Source organism: Cetorhinus maximus, chromosome 30 (assembly GCF_964194155.1).
Source record: "Cetorhinus maximus chromosome 30, sCetMax3.hap1.1, whole genome shotgun sequence".
In the NCBI taxonomy this organism is placed as follows: Eukaryota; Metazoa; Chordata; class Chondrichthyes; order Lamniformes; family Cetorhinidae; genus Cetorhinus; species Cetorhinus maximus.
This window is the reverse complement of record NC_135908.1, coordinates 22,810,418-22,831,284: the sequence shown is the minus strand read 5'-3', so window position 1 is coordinate 22,831,284 and position 20,867 is coordinate 22,810,418. Positions and strand designations below refer to the sequence as shown.

Below are 20,867 nucleotides of genomic sequence, written 5' to 3'. Positions count from 1 at the left end.
CACACAGTGACTCCCTGTGCTGACACACACACAGTGACTCCATGTGCTGACACACACAGTGACTCCCTGTGCTGACACACACACAGTGACTCCATGTGCTGACACACACACAGTGACTCCATGTGTGACACACACAGTGACTCCATGTGTGACACACACACAGTGACTCCATGTGTGACACACACACAGTGACTCCATGTGTGACACACACAGTGACTCCATGTGCTGACACACACACAGTGACTCCATGTGTGACACACACACAGTGACTCCATGTGCTGACACACACACAGTGACTCCATGTGTGACACACACAGTGACTCCATGTGCTGACACACACACAGTGACTCCATGTGTGACACACACAGTGACTCCATGTGTGACACACACACAGTGACTCCATGTGTGACACACACACAGTGACTCCATGTGTGACACACACACAGTGACTCCATGTGCTGACACACACACAGTGACTCCATGTGCTGACACACACACAGTGACTCCATGTGTGACACACACACAGTGACTCCCTGTGCTGACACACACAGTGACTCCATGTGCTGACACACACACAGTGACTCCATGTGCTGCCAACACACACAGTGACTCCATGTGCTGCCAACACACACAGTGACTCCATGTGCTGACACACACACACAGTGACTCCATGTGTGACACACACAGTGACTCCATGTGCTGACACACACACACTGACTCCCTGTGTGACACACACAGTGACTCCATGTGTGACACACACAGTGACTCCATGTGCCGACACACACACAGTGACTCCATGTGTGACACACACAGTGACTCCATGTGTGACACACACAGTGACTCCATGTGTTGACACACACACAGTGACTCCATGTGTGACACACACACACAGTGACTCCATGTGTTGACACACACAGTGACTCCATGTGTGACACACACAGTGACTCCATGTGTTGACACACACACAGTGACTCCATGTGTGACACACACAGTGACTCCATGTGTTGACACACACAGTGACTCCCTGTGTGACACACACAGTGACTCCATGTGTTGACACACACACAGTGACTCCATGTGTTGACACACACAGTGACTCCATGTGTGACACGCACAGTGACTCCATGTGTGACACACACACAGTGACTCCATGTGCTGACACACACACAGTGACTCCATGTGCTGACACACACAGTGACTCCATGTGCTGACACACACAGTGACTCCATGTGTGACACACACAGTGACTCCATGTGTGACACACACAGTGACTCCATGTGCTGACACACACACAGTGACTCCATGTGTGACACACACAGTGACTCCATGTGTGACACACACAGTGACTCCATGTGTGACACACACACAGTGACTCCATGTGTGACACACACACAGTGACTCCATGTGTGACACACACACAGTGACTCCATGTGCTGACACACACAGTGACTCCATGTGCTGACACACACACAGTGACTCCATGTGTGACACACACACAGTGACTCCATGTGTGACACACACACAGTGACTCCATGTGTGACACACACACAGTGACTCCATGTGTGACACACACACAGTGACTCCATGTGTGACACACACAGTGACTCCATGTGCTGACACAGACACAGTGACTCCATGTGTGACACACACAGTGACTCCCTGTGCTGACACACACACGGTGACTCCCTGTACTGACACACACACGGTGACTCCATGTGCTGACACACACACGGTGACTCCCTGTACTGACACACACACAGTGACTCCATGTGTGACACACACACAGTGACTCCCTGTACTGACACACACACACAGTGACTCCATGTGCTGACACACACAGTGACTCCATGTGTGACACACACAGTGACTCCCTGTGCTGACACACACACAGTGACTCCCTGTACTGACACACACACAGTGACTCCATGTGCTGACACACACACAGTGACTCCATGTGTGACACACACAGTGACTCCATGTGCTGACACACACACAGTGACTCCATGTGTGACACACACAGTGACTCCATGTGTGACACACACACAGTGACTCCATGTGCTGACACACACACAGTGACTCCATGTGTGACACACACAGTGACTCCATGTGCTGACACAGACACAGTGACTCCCTGTGTGACACACACAGTGACTCCATGTGCTGACACACACACAGTGACTCCATGTGTGACACACACAGTGACTCCATGTGTGACACACACACAGTGACTCCATGTGCTGACACACACACAGTGACTCCATGTGCTGACACACACACAGTGACTCCATGTGTGACACACACAGTGACTCCATGTGTGTGACACACACACAGTGACTCCATGTGCTGACACACACACAGTGACTCCATGTGTGACACACACAGTGACTCCATGTGCTGACACACACACAGTGACTCCATGTGCTGACACAGACACAGTGACTCCCTGTGTGACACACACAGTGACCCCATGTGCTGACACACACACAGTGACTCCATGTGTGACACACACAGTGACTCCATGTGTGACACACACACAGTGACTCCATGTGCTGACACGCACACAGTGACTCCATGTGCTGAGACACACACAGTGACTCCATGTGTGACACACACAGTGACTCCATGTGCTGACACACACACAGTGACTCCATGTGTGACACACACAGTGACTCCATGTGTGACACACACACAGTGACTCCATGTGCTGACACACACACAGTGACTCCATGTGCTGACACACACACAGTGACTCCATGTGTGACACACACAGTGACTCCATGTGCTGACACACACACAGTGACTCCATGTGCTGCCAACACACAGTGACTCCCTGTACTGACACACACACAGTGACTCCATGTGCTGCCAACACACACAGTGACTCCATGTGCTGCCACACACAGTGACTCCATGTGTGACACACACAGTGACTCCATGTGTGACACACACACAGTGACTCCATGTGCTGACACACACACACAGTGACTCCATGTGTGACACACACAGTGACTCCATGTGCTGACACACACACAGTGACTCCATGTGCTGACACACACACACAGTGACTCCATGTGTGACACACACAGTGACTCCATGTGTGACACACACACTGACTCCATGTGTGACACACATAGTGACTCCATGTGTGACACACACACAGTGACTCCATGTGCTGACACACACACACAGTGACTCCATGTGTGACACACACAGTGACTCCATGTGTGACACACACAGTGACTCCATGTGTGACACACACAGTGACTCCATGTGTGACACACACACAGTGACTCCATGTGCTGACACACAATCACAGTGACTCCATGTGTGACACACACAGTGACTCCATGTGTGACACACACACAGTGACTCCATGTGCTGACACACACACAGTGACTCCATGTGTGACACACACACACAGTGACTCCATGTGTGACACACACACACAGTGACTCCATGTGCTGACACACACAGTGACTCCATGTGTGACACACACACAGTGACTCCATGTGTGACACACACAGTGACTCCATGTGCTGACACACACAGTGACTCCATGTGTGACACACACACAGTGACTCCATGTGCTGACACACACACACAGTGACTCCATGTGTGACACACACACAGTGACTCCATGTGTGACACACACACAGTGACTCCATGTGCTGACACACACACAGTGACTCCCTGTACTGACACACACACAGTGACTCCATGTGCTGACACACACACAGTGACTCCATGTGTGACACACACAGTGACTCCATGTGTGACACACACAGTGACTCCATGTGCTGACACACACACAGTGACTCCATGTGTGACACACACAGTGACTCCATGTGTGACACACACACAGTGACTCCATGTGCTGACACACACACAGTGACTCCATGTGTGACACACACAGTGACTCCATGTGCTGACACAGACACAGTGACTCCCTGTGTGACACACACAGTGACTCCATGTGCTGACACACACACAGTGACTCCATGTGTGACACACACAGTGACTCCATGTGTGACACACACACAGTGACTCCATGTGCTGACACACACACAGTGACTCCATGTGCTGACACACACACAGTGACTCCATGTGCTGACACACACACAGTGACTCCATGTGTGACACACACAGTGACTCCATGTGTGTGACACACACACAGTGACTCCATGTGCTGACACACACACAGTGACTCCATGTGTGACACACACAGTGACTCCATGTGCTGACACACACACAGTGACTCCATGTGCTGACACAGACACAGTGACTCCCTGTGTGACACACACAGTGACTCCATGTGCTGACACACACACAGTGACTCCATGTGTGACACACACAGTGACTCCATGTGTGACACACACACAGTGACTCCATGTGCTGACACGCACACAGTGACTCCATGTGCTGAGACACACACAGTGACTCCATGTGTGACACACACAGTGACTCCATGTGTGACACACACACAGTGACTCCATGTGCTGACACACACACAGTGACTCCATGTGCTGACACACACACAGTGACTCCATGTGTGACACACACAGTGACTCCATGTGCTGACACACACACAGTGACTCCATGTGCTGACACACACAGTGACTCCATGTGCTGACACACACAGTGACTCCATGTGCTGACACACACAGTGACTCCATGTGTGACACACACAGTGACTCCATGTGTGACACACACAGTGACTCCATGTGCTGACACACACACAGTGACTCCATGTGTGACACACACAGTGACTCCATGTGTGACACACACAGTCACTCCATGTGTGACACACACACAGTGACTCCATGTGTGATACACACACAGTGACTCCATGTGCTGACACACACAGTGACTCCATGTGCTGACACACACACAGTGACTCCATGTGTGACACACACACAGTGACTCCATGTGTGACACACACACAGTGACTCCATGTGTGACACACACAGTGACTCCATGTGCTGACACAGACACAGTGACTCCATGTGTGACACACACAGTGACTCCCTGTGCTGACACACACACAGTGACTCCCTGTACTGACACACACACAGTGACTCCATGTGCTGACACACACACAGTGACTCCCTGTACTGACACACACACAGTGACTCCATGTGTGACACACACACAGTGACTCCCTGTACTGACACACACACACAGTGACTCCATGTGCTGACACACACAGTGACTCCATGTGTGACACACACAGTGACTCCCTGTGCTGACACACACACAGTGACTCCCTGTACTGACACACACACAGTGACTCCATGTGCTGACACACACACAGTGACTCCATGTGTGACACACACAGTGACTCCATGTGCTGACACACACACAGTGACTCCATGTGTGACACACACAGTGACTCCATGTGTGACACACACACAGTGACTCCATGTGCTGACACACACACAGTGACTCCATGTGTGACACACACAGTGACTCCATGTGCTGACACAGACACAGTGACTCCCTGTGTGACACACACAGTGACTCCATGTGCTGACACACACACAGTGACTCCATGTGTGACACACACAGTGACTCCATGTGTGACACACACACAGTGACTCCATGTGCTGACACACACACAGTGACTCCATGTGCTGACACACACACAGTGACTCCATGTGTGACACACACAGTGACTCCATGTGTGTGACACACACACAGTGACTCCATGTGCTGACACACACACAGTGACTCCATGTGTGACACACACAGTGACTCCATGTGCTGACACACACACAGTGACTCCATGTGCTGACACAGACACAGTGACTCCCTGTGTGACACACACAGTGACTCCATGTGCTGACACACACACAGTGACTCCATGTGTGACACACACAGTGACTCCATGTGTGACACACACACAGTGACTCCATGTGCTGACACACACACAGTGACTCCATGTGCTGACACACACACAGTGACTCCATGTGCTGACACACACACAGTGACTCCATGTGCTGCCAACACACAGTGACTCCCTGTACTGACACACACACAGTGACTCCATGTGCTGCCAACACACACAGTGACTCCATGTGCTGCCACACACAGTGACTCCATGTGTGACACACACAGTGACTCCATGTGTGACACACACACAGTGACTCCATGTGCTGACACACACACACAGTGACTCCATGTGTGACACACACAGTGACTCCATGTGCTGACACACACACAGTGACTCCATGTGCTGACACACACACACACAGTGACTCCATGTGTGACACACACAGTGACTCCATGTGCTGACACACACACAGTGACTCCATGTGCTGACACACACACAGTGACTCCATGTGTGACACACACAGTGACTCCATGTGTGACACACACACTGACTCCATGTGTGACACACATAGTGACTCCATGTGTGACACACACACAGTGACTCCATGTGCTGACACACACACACACTGACTCCATGTGTGACACACACAGTGACTCCATGTGTGACACACACAGTGACTCCATGTGTGACACACACACAGTGACTCCATGTGCTGACACACAATCACAGTGACTCCATGTGTGACACACACAGTGACTCCATGTGTGACACACACACAGTGACTCCATGTGCTGACACACACACAGTGACTCCATGTGTGACACACACACACAGTGACTCCATGTGTGACACACACACACAGTGACTCCATGTGCTGACACACACAGTGACTCCATGTGTGACACACACACAGTGACTCCATGTGTGACACACACAGTGACTCCATGTGCTGACACACACAGTGACTCCATGTGTGACACACACACAGTGACTCCATGTGCTGACACACACACACAGTGACTCCATGTGTGACGCACACACAGTGACTCCATGTGTGACACACACACAGTGACTCCATGTGCTGACACACACACACAGTGACTCCATGTGTGACACACACACAGTTACTCCATGTGCTGACACAGACACAGTGACTCCATGTGTGACACACACAGTGACTCCCTGTGCTGACACACACACAGTGACTCCCTGTACTGACACAGACACAGTGACTCCATGTGTGACACACACACAGTGACTCCATGTACTGACACACACACACAGTGACTCCATGTGTGACACACACACAGTGACTCCATGTGTGACACACACACAGTGACTCCATGTGCTGACACACACACACAGTGACTCCATGTGTGACACACACACAGTGACCCCCTGTACTGACACACACACAGTGACTCCATGTACTGCCACACACAGTGACTCCATGTGCTGCCAACACACACAGTGACTCCATGTGCTGACACACACACAGTGACTCCATGTGTGACACACACAGTGACTCCATGTGCTGACACACACACAGTAACTCCCTGTGCTGACACACACAGTGACTCCATGTGTGACACACACACAGTGACTCCCTGTGCTGACACACACACAGTGACTCCATGTGCTGACACACACAGTGACTCCCTGTGCTGACACACACACAGTGACTCCATGTGTGACACACACACAGTGACTCCATGTGTGACACACACAGTGACTCCATGTGTGACACACACACAGTGACTCCATGTGTGACACACACACAGTGACTCCATGTGTGACACACACAGTGACTCCATGTGCTGACACACACACAGTGACTCCATGTGTGACACACACACAGTGACTCCATGTGCTGACACACACACAGTGACTCCATGTGTGACACACACAGTGACTCCATGTGCTGACACACACACAGTGACTCCATGTGTGACACACACAGTGACTCCATGTGTGACACACACACAGTGACTCCATGTGTGACACACACACAGTGACTCCATGTGCTGACACACACACAGTGACTCCATGTGTGACACACACACAGTGACTCCCTGTGCTGACACACACAGTGACTCCATGTGCTGACACACACACAGTGACTCCATGTGCTGCCAACACACACAGTGACTCCATGTGCTGCCAACACACACAGTGACTCCATGTGCTGACACACACACACAGTGACTCCATGTGTGACACACACTGACTCCATGTGCTGACACACACTGACTCCCTGTGTGACACACACAGTGACTCCATGTGCTGACACACACAGTGACTCCATGTGCTGACACACACACAGTGACTCCATGTGTGACACACACAGTGACTCCATGTGTGACACACACAGTGACTCCATGTGTTGACACACACACAGTGACTCCATGTGTGACACACACACACAGTGACTCCATGTGTTGACACACACACAGTGACTCCATGTGTGACACACACAGTGACTCCATGTGTTGACACACACACAGTGACTCCATGTGTGACACACACAGTGACTCCATGTGTTGACACACACAGTGACTCCCTGTGTGACACACACAGTGACTCCATGTGTTGACACACACACAGTGACTCCATGTGTTGACACACACAGTGACTCCATGTGTGACACACACAGTGACTCCATGTGTGACACACACACAGTGACTCCATGTGCTGACACACACACAGTGACTCCATGTACTGACACACACAGTGACTCCATGTGCTGACACACACAGTGACTCCATGTGTGACACACACAGTGACTCCATGTGTGACACACACAGTGACTCCATGTGCTGACACACACACAGTGACTCCATGTGTGACACACACAGTGACTCCATGTGTGACACACACAGTCACTCCATGTGTGACACACACACAGTGACTCCATGTGTGACACACACACAGTGACTCCATGTGCTGACACACAGTGACTCCATGTGCTGACACACACACAGTGACTCCATGTGTGACACACACACAGTGACTCCATGTGTGACACACACACAGTGACTCCATGTGTGACACACACAGTGACTCCATGTGCTGACACAGACACAGTGACTCCATGTGTGACACACACAGTGACTCCATGTGCTGACACACACACAGTGACTCCCTGTACTGACACACACACAGTGACTCCATGTGCTGACACACACACAGTGACTCCCTGTACTGACACACACACAGTGACTCCATGTGTGACACACACACAGTGACTCCCTGTACTGACACACACACACAGTGACTCCATGTGCTGACACACACAGTGACTCCATGTGTGACACACACAGTGACTCCCTGTGCTGACACACACACAGTGACTCCCTGTACTGACACACACACAGTGACTCCATGTGCTGACACACACACAGTGACTCCATGTGTGACACACACAGTGACTCCATGTGCTGACACACACACAGTGACTCCATGTGTGACACACACAGTGACTCCATGTGTGACACACACACAGTGACTCCATGTGCTGACACACACACAGTGACTCCATGTGTGACACACACAGTGACTCCATGTGCTGACACAGACACAGTGACTCCCTGTGTGACACACACAGTGACTCCATGTGCTGACACACACACAGTGACTCCATGTGTGACACACACATTGACTCCATGTGTGACACACACACAGTGACTCCATGTGCTGACACACACACAGTGACTCCATGTGCTGACACACACACAGTGACTCCATGTGTGACACACACAGTGACTCCATGTGTGTGACACACATACAGTGACTCCATGTGCTGACACACACACAGTGACTCCATGTGTGACACACACAGTGACTCCATGTGCTGACACACACACAGTGACTCCATGTGCTGACACAGACACAGTGACTCCCTGTGTGACACACACAGTGACTCCCTGTGTGACACACACAGTGACTCCATGTGCTGACACACACACAGTGACTCCATGTGTGACACACACAGTGACTCCATGTGTGACACACACACAGTGACTCCATGTGCTGACACGCACACAGTGACTCCATGTGCTGAGACACACACAGTGACTCCATGTGTGACACACACAGTGACTCCATGTGTGACACACACACAGTGACTCCATGTGCTGACACACACACAGTGACTCCATGTGCTGACACACACACAGTGACTCCATGTGTGACACACACAGTGACTCCATGTGCTGACACACACACAGTGACTCCATGTGCTGCCAACACACAGTGACTCCCTGTACTGACACACACACAGTGACTCCATGTGCTGCCACACACAGTGACTCCATGTGTGACACACACAGTGACTCCATGTGTGACACACACACAGTGACTCCATGTGCTGACACACACACACAGTGACTCCATGTGTGACACACACAGTGACTCCATGTGCTGACACACACACAGTGACTCCATGTGCTGACACACACACACAGTGACTCCATGTGTGACACACACAGTGACTCCATGTGCTGACACACACACAGTGACTCCATGTGCTGACACACACACAGTGACTCCATGTGTGACACACACAGTGACTCCATGTGTGACACACACAGTGACTCCATGTGTGACACACACACTGACTCCATGTGTGACACACATAGTGACTCCATGTGTGACACACACACAGTGACTCCATGTGCTGACACACACACACAGTGACTCCATGTGTGACACACACAGTGACTCCATGTGTGACACACACAGTGACTCCATGTGTGACACACACAGTGACTCCATGTGTGACACACACACAGTGACTCCATGTGCTGACACACAATCACAGTGACTCCATGTGTGACACACACAGTGACTCCATGTGTGACACACACACAGTGACTCCATGTGCTGACACACACACACTGACTCCATGTGTGACACACACACACAGTGACTCCATGTGTGACACACACACACAGTGACTCCATGTGCTGACACACACAGTGACTCCATGTGTGACACACACACAGTGACTCCATGTGTGACACACACAGTGACTCCATGTGCTGACACACACAGTGACTCCATGTGTGACACACACACAGTGACTCCATGTGCTGACACACACACACAGTGCCTCCATGTGTGACACACACACAGTGACTCCATGTGTGACACACACACAGTGACTCCATGTGCTGACACACACACACAGTGACTCCATGTGTGACACACACACAGTGACTCCATGTGCTGACACAGACACAGTGACTCCATGTGTGACACACACAGTGACTCCCTGTGCTGACACACACACAGTGACTCCCTGTACTGACACAGACACAGTGACTCCATGTGTGACACACACACAGTGACTCCATGTACTGACACACACAGTGACTCCATGTGTGACACACACACAGTGACTCCATGTGTGACACACACAGTGACTCCATGTGCTGCCAACACACACAGTGACTCCATGTGCTGACACACACACAGTGACTCCATGTGTGACACACACAGTGACTCCATGTGCTGACACACACACAGTGACTCCCTGTCCTGACACACACACAGTGACTCCATGTGCTGACACACACTCAGTGGAGAGCAGGATGGAAAAGGCCTCATGTTTTGAGTGAAAGTTTATCCTTGAGTCTTTTTGTGACTTGCCTTTTGAATATCCTTCTAACTTTCACTTATATCAGAAGTGGTGGGGTGCCTTGGCTAGTTATTAAGAAACTCCCATGCACTCAGTCTAATTATATCAGAAAAATGAACTGGGAGCATCAAACGCTACTTAGTATCTCTACTTATATAAAAGAAACTGATGAGTTATTGTGAAATATACTGTGGTTTGTTCCCTGTTTAGGTTTCCTCTCAGAGGAGTTACAGAGCTGCAATGAAGCAGAGTCTGATTACACAGCTCCTCCAAGCGGCAATGTCACCTACAAACTCTTCAGCTTGTCTGATCTCCTGTTACTCGTACGTGGTAATGTTCACAAAACACAGATCAGACCACGCTCAAACAAAGCGGTAGCAAAGAAGGTGAGTGCCTCGCTTATCAACATTGCACTGTCAGGGTTTCCTTGATACAAAATGGTCAGGCCCCACCATGTGTAGTCTCCGTAAACTCGGGGTCTTGCAACGCTCTGTTACCCGTGTCCTAACGCGGACCAAAGGCCGTGTGCTGGCCCACCTACACTGTCCCCCAATTAAACTGTGCCTCGATTTTAAAGTTCTCATCCTTGCCTTCAAACCCCTCCATGACCTCTCGCCCCTCCAAATCTCTAATCCCCTCCAGCCCAAATTCTCTAAGATATCTGCACTCATGCAATTCTGATCTTTCAAGCATTCCCGATTTTAATAGCTCCACCATTAGCGGCTGTCCCTTCAGCTGACTGGGGCCTAAACTCTGTCATTCCTTCCCTAAGCCTCGCGGCCTCCCTATCTCCCTTTCTCCTCCTTCAAAGCCTTTCTTAAAATCTAGCTCTTTGACAAAGCCTTTGGCCATCGGACTTAGAAAAAAATATAGTTTGATGTGGCCCATCATCAAATTTAGTTTGAAATTAAGTGTTGGAATAAAAAATCAGCACACTTCTTCACTATTCTAAGAATTCAATCAAGTGTGAATGCTTATGCATCAATTGTATTCCACGAGGTTTGCTGGGTGACTTGCCTGTTTAATACAGCTGTGGTAATTAAAATGTGGAAGCCATAATTATATGCACTCAGAGTAAGTGTTAAATTAATGCAGCGGCCCTCCCCCCACCTCCACCAATCCCCCCCAACCCCAGCAGCAGCAGTTTGGGGAATTCCTCTCGCTCTGTCACATTGATCAATCTGTAAACTGTTAATGATTCCAGCCAACATGACTGGGTCAAATCTGTTTGCAGTTCTGAAACCACCATTCAGACAGAACTGCCTGGGCTGCTGACAGCTATTTGCGACATTTAGCCTTTCAATAAAGCTTAAAAGAAACCATTGTGATTATAGCTGACAAATTGCGCGTCCCCATTAACACTCTTTTCTCCCTTTGGTGTGGTAGTTTATCTATCGGTAGCACTGTCTCTGCAGGCTTTCTGTTTCCTGTTTATAAAGAAGGAGGAATCCATTCGGGAAGGAGGAAGCTATAAATCAGTTGCATGGAATATTTTTAGCGGGTTCACAATGTTATACGCTGCTCTAATTTATCTAAGAGTGAAAATTACAGAAAATAAATCAACCCTTGCCTGTATTGTGTGGGGTGATGTTTTGCCTGACTTTCAAAACTTAGATCTTGAAAGTACAAGCGAGAAAGTGGTTTTCAATTTCAGATATTCGCATGCACACAGTGAAATTTAACCAGGTAGCATAATATCATAGAACCATACAGCACAGAAGGAGGCCATTGAGCCCATCAGAACCATTCCAGCTAATTCCACACCCTCTGCTCTTTCCCCAGTGGCATTGCAGATTTTTTTCCCCTTTAAGATATTTATTTTCCCTTTTGGAAGTTCCTGTTGAGTTTGCTTCGTTCAGGCAGTATATTCCAAATCACACTGAGGCGGGGGTGGCGGGGGGGAGGTTAAAAACAAAACTCTCCACATCCGCCCTCTTTTCTTTGCCAATTATCTTAAACCTGTGTCCTCTGCCTAACACTGCTGCTGCTAGTGGAGCAATGGGCAGGAGTTTCTGCCAGGTTGTGCTCGTTTGACCCACAAATCAGCACGAGGCAGTGTAAAGGATTGCGGAATTTCAAGCACAAATTGTATCAGCGCAAGTCGAGCTTCTGCAGTCCCTTGTGCTGATTTTAAAGAGAAACTAGCCACGCCCCCGGGGGTGAGTTAATCACGGGGGGTGGGTGGGGGGGAGTTGCTGCTAACTGCTCTTTTGTGGGATTTGAGGACGCTCCAACAATTAATCTGTTTTTTTGTGTCACAAGGACACTAATATGCACATTTTAAAAGCTTTTTCTTTTCTTTAAAAGAATCTGAATATTGCACCTCGATATAACCAGGAAGTGGTTTAGAAAATGATTGTTCAGTGAATTAAAATCAGGTTACTCACTGCTGGCGGCCGAAAAATATCCCCCACTTTCAGCTGTGCCAAAATAAAACTGTCGCCACTTTTAAGAGCATCAAAGAATATTTAACAATGCACAGTTTTGCTTTTAAGTTACATTTCTAAAACTGGTGCCTGATTGCATTGGTTCCTGGAGCATTTCATGTTTACCAATTTGCAAAGGTGTTTGAACAAAAACTTGAACAAATAAAAATCACCAAAGGTGCCCAGAGTGTTGCCCAGTTTTTTCCCTATTTACTCTATCAACTTGTTGGTTTTTTTGACAACAGAAAACAGCTCCATTGAAAACAAAGGCAGGGGAGGTCATTACTGACTGCAATATATAGTCGGAGAGGTGGGTAAGACAATTCCTTGAGTTGTACTCTACGGAGAACACTGTCAGCGAGGAACCTCTAGACACCACAGAAAGCCTGTCTGTCATGACAAAGCTGAATATTGAACCCATTGTGGAGGAGCTTAGTAAAACGAGTGACTCACTTGCCAAAGCCGTATCGTCTGAACTCACCAAGCATAGGAAACCAGCACTCCTGCAGCATTTTTTTAAATATTCGTTCATGCGATGTGAGCATTGCTGGTTTAGCCTGCATTAAATGTCCATCCCTAATTGCCCTTGAGAAGGTGGTGAGCTGCCTTCTTCACCTGCTGCAGTCCATGTGGTGTCGAGGATTCAGTGATGGTAATGCCATTGAATGTCAAGGGGAGATAGTTAGATTCCCTCTTGTTGGAGATGGTCATTTCCTGGCACTTGTGTGGCGCGAATGTTACTTGCCACTTGTCAGCCAAAGCCTGAATATTGTCCAGGTCTTGCTGCATTTGGACATGGTCATGGTCCAGGATGTTGCCACACTGCCAGCATTGACAATGTGACACTGGGGGAGATTGTTGATAGCTTCACATATCTAAGCTCCACAGTCACCAGCAATCTGTCACTTGATGCTGAAATAAACTCACGTATCACAAAAGCTGCAGCTATTATGCCCAAGCTGAGTAAGATAGTGGGAGACAACAGCAACCTGACCAGGAACACCAAACTGCGAGTCTATCAAACCTGTGTCCTCCGTACACTCCTCTACAGTGATGAGACATGGACTGCTTCAGTATCTGAGGAGTCATGAATAGTGCTAGACATTGTTAGAGAGGGAGTTCCAGGATGTTTACACAGTGACAGTGAAGGAATGATGACATATTTCCAAGGCAGGATGGCGTGTGGCTTGGAGGGGAACTTCCAGGTGGTAGGTAGTGTTCCCACGCATCTGCTGCCCTTGTCTTCTAGATGGTAGTGGTTGTGGGTTTGGAAGGTGCTGTCTAAGGAGCCTTGGTGAATCCCTGCAGCCCATCTTATAGATGGTACACACTGCTGCCACTGTCCGTCAGTGGTGGAGGAGTGAATGTTTGTGGATGGGGTGCCAATCAAGTGGGCTGCTTTGTCCTGGGTGATCTCAAGCTTCTTGAATGTTATTGGAAAGGCAAGTGGGGAGTATTCCATCACACTCCTCACTTGCGCCTTGTAGGCTTTGGGGAGACAGGAGGTGAGTTAATCATTGCATGATTCCTAGCCTCTGACCTGCTCTTGTAGTCACAGTGTTTATCTGGCTGCTCAAGTTCAATTTCTGGTCAATGGTAACTGCCAGGATGTTGATAGTGGGGGATTCAGTGATGTTAATGCCATTGAACATCAAGGGGAAATAGTTGGATTCTCTATTGTTGGAGATGGTCATTACCTGGCGCGAAAGTTACTTGCCATTTATTAGCCTAAGCCTGGATATTGTGCAGTTCTTCTGGCATTTGAACATGAACTGCTTCAGTATCTGAGGAGTTGCGAATGGTGCTGAACATTGTGCAATCATCAGCGAACATCCCCACTTCCGACTTTATGATGGAAGAAAGGTCATTGATGAAGCAGCTGAAGGTGGTTGGGCGGAGGACACTACCCTGAGGAACTCCTGCGGTGATGTCCTGGAACTGAGATGATTGACCTCCAACAACCACAGCCATCTTCCTTTGTGCCGGTTATGACTCCAACATATGCGAGGCAGGAGAAAAGGCTGAACAGCACCTTTGCTGTCTCAGATATATCCCCAGTATCTCTTGACAAGGCATGGCCGCTAACTCAGAGGCCCTGGTGTGTGTTAATTCATCAGGATATACTCATTGCTAAGCCAATGACATCTGCGCTAGCTCGGCCATGTTTGTTGGATGGATACCGGCCGTATACCCAAAGACCTGTACAGTGAACTGGTCACTGGGCCACGGCCTCCTGGGTGGCCATATCTCCACAACAAGGACACTTGCAAGTGAGATATGAAGATGCTGGACATTGACACTGATAACTGGGAGGTAGTCACTAATGGCTGGGACCTATGGAGGCTGACTGTTTGGAAGGGCATTGGAAGAGGCGAGAAGAAACAGAAAACTCAGCTGGCTGAGAAGAGGGCCCAGAGAAAACAGAGGCCAGTGAATCATGCACCTTCTCAGCTCACTGCCTTCCTGTGCAGCAAATGCAGCAGAGATTGCCACACCAGAGTGGGCTCTGAGCCTGGTGATGCTTAGCACAGAGTTGACCACCACGGCACAAACCATTGCCTCACCGAGACAGAGGCTGCCATTACAATACTCCATCAATCACAGCTTCTCTGATTTCTGAAGTCTCTCATCCCTGGTGTCACCCCATCTGCATATAAACTGACGAAATATTAAGAGCAAATATGGGAGAACATATCTGGATTAGAATTAATGCTCTCGCCTTATATATTTCACCCTCTGCAGCTGTTTCTAGGCAATTTTAGATTTTTTTGTAATACTTTGACAGATGCATACAATTAGCTAATATTTTCTGTTTAAGTGACTTGATGCATGACTATGATCACACTTGCTCTGTCTGAGTGACAATTTGGAGGAGATAATCATATAAATGTGCTGCTGTGTGTAATCTGAATTGATGCAATGCTTTCCCATCTTCTTCATTGGTGGTTCTTTACCCACAGGGGAGACGGTGGCATAGTGGTAACGTCACTGGACGAGTAACCCAGAGGCCCAGACAAATGTCCTGTGGACATGAGTTCAAATCCAGCCATGGCAGCTGGTGGAATTTGAGTTTAGTGAATGAATCTGGAATGTAAAGCCAGGCTAAGTTACGGTGATCGTATAATCGATTGTTGTAAAAACCCATCTGGTTCACTTTAGAGAAGGAAATCTGCCATCCTTACCCGGTCTGGTCTACATGTGACTCCGGGTCTGCAGTAATGTGATTCTCACCTGCCTTCTGAAATGGCCTAGCAAGCCACTCAGTTCAAGGGGCAATTAGGGATGGGCAACAAGTGCTGGCCTTGCCAGTGATGCCCACATCCTGTGAAAGAATAAAAAAAGAAAACGCTGCTGTAAGACAGGAAGAGGACAAGAACAGCCTTAATTAAATACAATCCACACATATAGTCACGTAAGACATGTCTGTTATGTAACCGTGAAGTGGGATTTACAAGTTCAGCAAGAGGGGACTTATTTTTATGAGAGGTGACACACAGTGATTACACCGAGGGAGGGGACTGGGGGAATGATTTCCCCTGGGTGGGGAAGGCTTGTTGGAGGGGTAGTCAATTACAGTCTGAGAGGGGCCGGGTGGGTGGGGGGCGTTGCTGGGGGGGGCGTTGAGCCCTTGGGAGAGGGCTGTGGGGGAGTGTGGAGTGATTACTCCCGGGGAGGAGACTGGAGGGAGTGTTGATTACCCCGGGGAGAGGGTTGATTACCGTGATGCTCCTGGGAGGACTCTGGGGTTTGATTACCCCGCTCCCCCCAGCCCCCGGATGCTATTGAAATTTCAGCAGAAACCCCAGCAGAAATGAGCTCGTGCAACACGGGCTTACACACATATAGGAACAAAACAGGGACATGAGAATATTCCTGTTCATGTGCTGATGGCCATAGTGATTTTGGTTTCTGCATTAAAAATAAAAAGTATTTGTAAACCTAAAAAAAAGTGACAAAAAGTAATCAAGATTATTTAGACCATCACCTCACCTGTGAGCTCTGTTTCTGTATTTTAACAGCACGTGCCTATTTATGTGTTCCCTAAACTGGAATATCAGCTGGCGTATGGAATCGAGGCCTTAACTGAAAGTGAAATCTGTCGGTTATGGACTGAAAGTCTTCTCAATTCAAACGCCTGGTTTTATATCGGTGAGTTCTGCTTGTAGTGAACTGGTAAGGATGCACTTGTGGACCGGTGTACACGTAATTATCGAACCGCCTGATCACTTTGTAAATTTGCTCCTGGGCAAATGGTGCTGTCAACGCATAAGCATTTACTGGACAAAGCCTAACTCAGGTTTGTATCAGACTAGCGACATATCTAACAGCAACAGGACTGCTTTAATTTGTGCTCTGTGTGACAGAATAGGAATCATCTCTCTAATTTGGTAACTCAGCAGAAACACTCTTGCTTCTGCTTCTTTGCCATGACTTGGGCACAAAATCTTGGTTAATGCTAAGTGGGTGCTGCACTGTTGGAGATGCTGTCTTTTGGGTAAGATTTTAAGCTTCAGCCTGTTCAAGTCGTGTAAAAGACCCCAGGACACGAGTCAAAGATAGTCCAGATTGTGAAGTGGATCCAGGTTAGCTCCAGGACATTGCTGGAGGATTTCCTGGATTCTTGTCAACTTCAGCAATTTCATCAATAACCTTCCCTCTGCCACAGGAACATTTGCTGGTGATTCTCCAATGTTCAGCTTCATTCACAACTCCTCTGAGTGTGAGACTGCACCTGCTAGCCTACAACAGCTCTTGGACAGTGGTCAGTCTGGGGTTGGCTTGTGGTGGGTTACAGATAGGCAATGGCTATCTCCAGTGAGGAAAGATCTAACCATCTTCCCCTAACCATTGCTGAGTATCCCTGTGAACATCCTGGTCACCATTGACCAGAAGCTGAACTGGATCAGCCACACCAACAGCTTGGCTACAGCAGGAGGTCAGAGACTTAGGTACCCTGTGACCATTGTAACACCCTTCATTGCTGCAGTTGGATGTGTGATAGACTATTTGCCATTAGCCTCAATGGATGTTCTTGCAAGAGTCTCAACACCATCCAAGTCAGTGTAGTTTGCTTCAACAGTGACCTGACAGCTTCACCTTGCCGTCTACAATATATACTTGCCATTCACCAGTGACAAGACCTTTCATCTCCATGGACTCTTTTAAAAAAAAAAAGCAACAATATTATGGGAGCACCATCCTGACTTGGACTTCCCTGTTACTTCTTTGTAGAATTTCCTTGAATTCTCTGCTCGGTGCCATCATGAGGGCTGCAGTGCCCGTCACCATCACCTCAGGGCATTAGTGCTGGGAATAAACAGAGCCTTGCCAGTATTGCCCATGTTCTGGCAACAAATTGAGAACAAAACGTTGTTCCTTGTCATAGCCTCAAAGCAATTTATAACCAATGAATGACTTCTGAAGCACAGTCACTGTTGTTAAGAAGTCAATCCACTGCATTTTGCATGGAACAAGATCTCACAAACAGCACATCAGATGAATGTCCAGTTAAGTTGTGTTGATGGTTTTGGGGATGAGACCATTGTTGACTAGGAAACTGAGAGAACTCCCCTCTTTCCTTGCTCTTTGAATAGTGTAATGGGATTCTTTGGATGAGTAGATTTGATGGAGCTTGGGTTTAACATGGCGTCTGACATCATCTGTGTCTCAGAGGGTAGCACCTTCACCTCTGAGTCAGAAGACAGTGGGTTCAAGTTCCACTCCAGGACTTGAGTACAAAAGGCTATCGCTCCAGTGCAGGACCGAGGCAATGCTGACCTCTAGCGTCTTTCGGATGAGATGTTAAAACTGATACCCCATCTGTCCTCCCAGGCAGCCGGAACCAATTCCATGGCACTGTTTTGGAGAAGAGTAGGAGAGTTATCCCCACTGCCCTAGTTGATATTTGTAGATTCATAGCATGGTTGCACCACTGAAGAAGGCCATCGAGTCTGTGCCGGCTCTTTGAAAGAGCGATTTAGCTAGTCCCATTGTCCTGCCCTTTTCCCTCAGCTCTAGAGTTTCCTTTTGAGACAATGATTCAGCTCCCTCTAATGATTCAGTTCCCTCTTGAAAGCTACAGTTGAATCTGCCTCCACCACGGTCTCAGGCAGAACATTCCACATCCCCACTACTTGCTGTGTTTAAAAAAAAAGGTTGTTCCTCAGGTGGCCTTTGGTTGTTTTGCCATTCACCTTAAATCAGTGCCCTCTGGTTCTCGATCTTTCTGATGGCAACAATTTCTCTCTACCTACTCCATCTGGACCTCTCGATCCAAATCCCAAAAATAGATTAGCTGGTCATTGTCCAATTGCTGTTTGTGGGACAAAAGCAGAAAATGCTGGACTCAGCAGATCTGACGGCATCTGTGGAGAGAGAAAGAGTTAACACTTGGAGTCCATATCACTCTTCTTCAGAGAACGGACTCGAAACGTTAACTCTGTTTCTCTCTCCACAGATGCTGTTGGACGTGCTGAGTTTTTCCAGCATTTTCTGTCTTTGTTTCAGATTTCCAAAATCCGCAGTATTTTGCTCTTTGTGGGAGCTTGCTGTGTAAAAATTGGCTGCCATGTTTCCCCCATTACACTTTCTTTATTCTTTCACGGAATGTGGGCTTCACTGGCTGGGCCAGCATTTATTGCCCATCCCTAATTGCCCTTGGGAAGGTGGTGGTGAGCTGCCTTCTTGAACCGCTGCAGTCCATGTGGTGTAGGTACTCCCACAGTGCTGTTAGGGAGGGAGTTCCAGGATTTTGATCCAGCGACAGTGAAGGAAAGGCGATATATTTCCAGGTCAGGGTGGTGAGTATCTTGAAGGGGAACTTCCAGGTGGTGGTGTTCCCATGTGTCTGCTGCCCTTGTCCTTCTAGATGGTAGAGGTCGTGGGTTTGGAAGTTGCTGTCGAAGGAGCCTTGGTGAGTTAGTGACTACACTAAGAAAATGCTACTTCATTGGCTGTAAAGCGCTTTGGGAAA

The 20,867-nt window shown here is 48.6% G+C and overlaps 1 protein-coding gene across 2 annotated transcripts in view; it reads left to right on the top strand.

Annotated features, from left to right (window-relative positions):
• ice2 (interactor of little elongator complex ELL subunit 2) overlaps positions 1-20,867 on the top strand; it is a 108,569-nt gene that overhangs the window by 35,782 nt on the left and 51,920 nt on the right. For both annotated transcript variants that reach the window (XM_078532612.1, XM_078532611.1), the window contains exons 10-11: positions 11,679-11,854; positions 17,914-18,043. In XM_078532612.1, the coding sequence (XP_078388738.1) occupies positions 11,679-11,854; positions 17,914-18,043 (306 nt within the window). The remainder of the gene's footprint in view (positions 1-11,678; positions 11,855-17,913; positions 18,044-20,867) is intronic.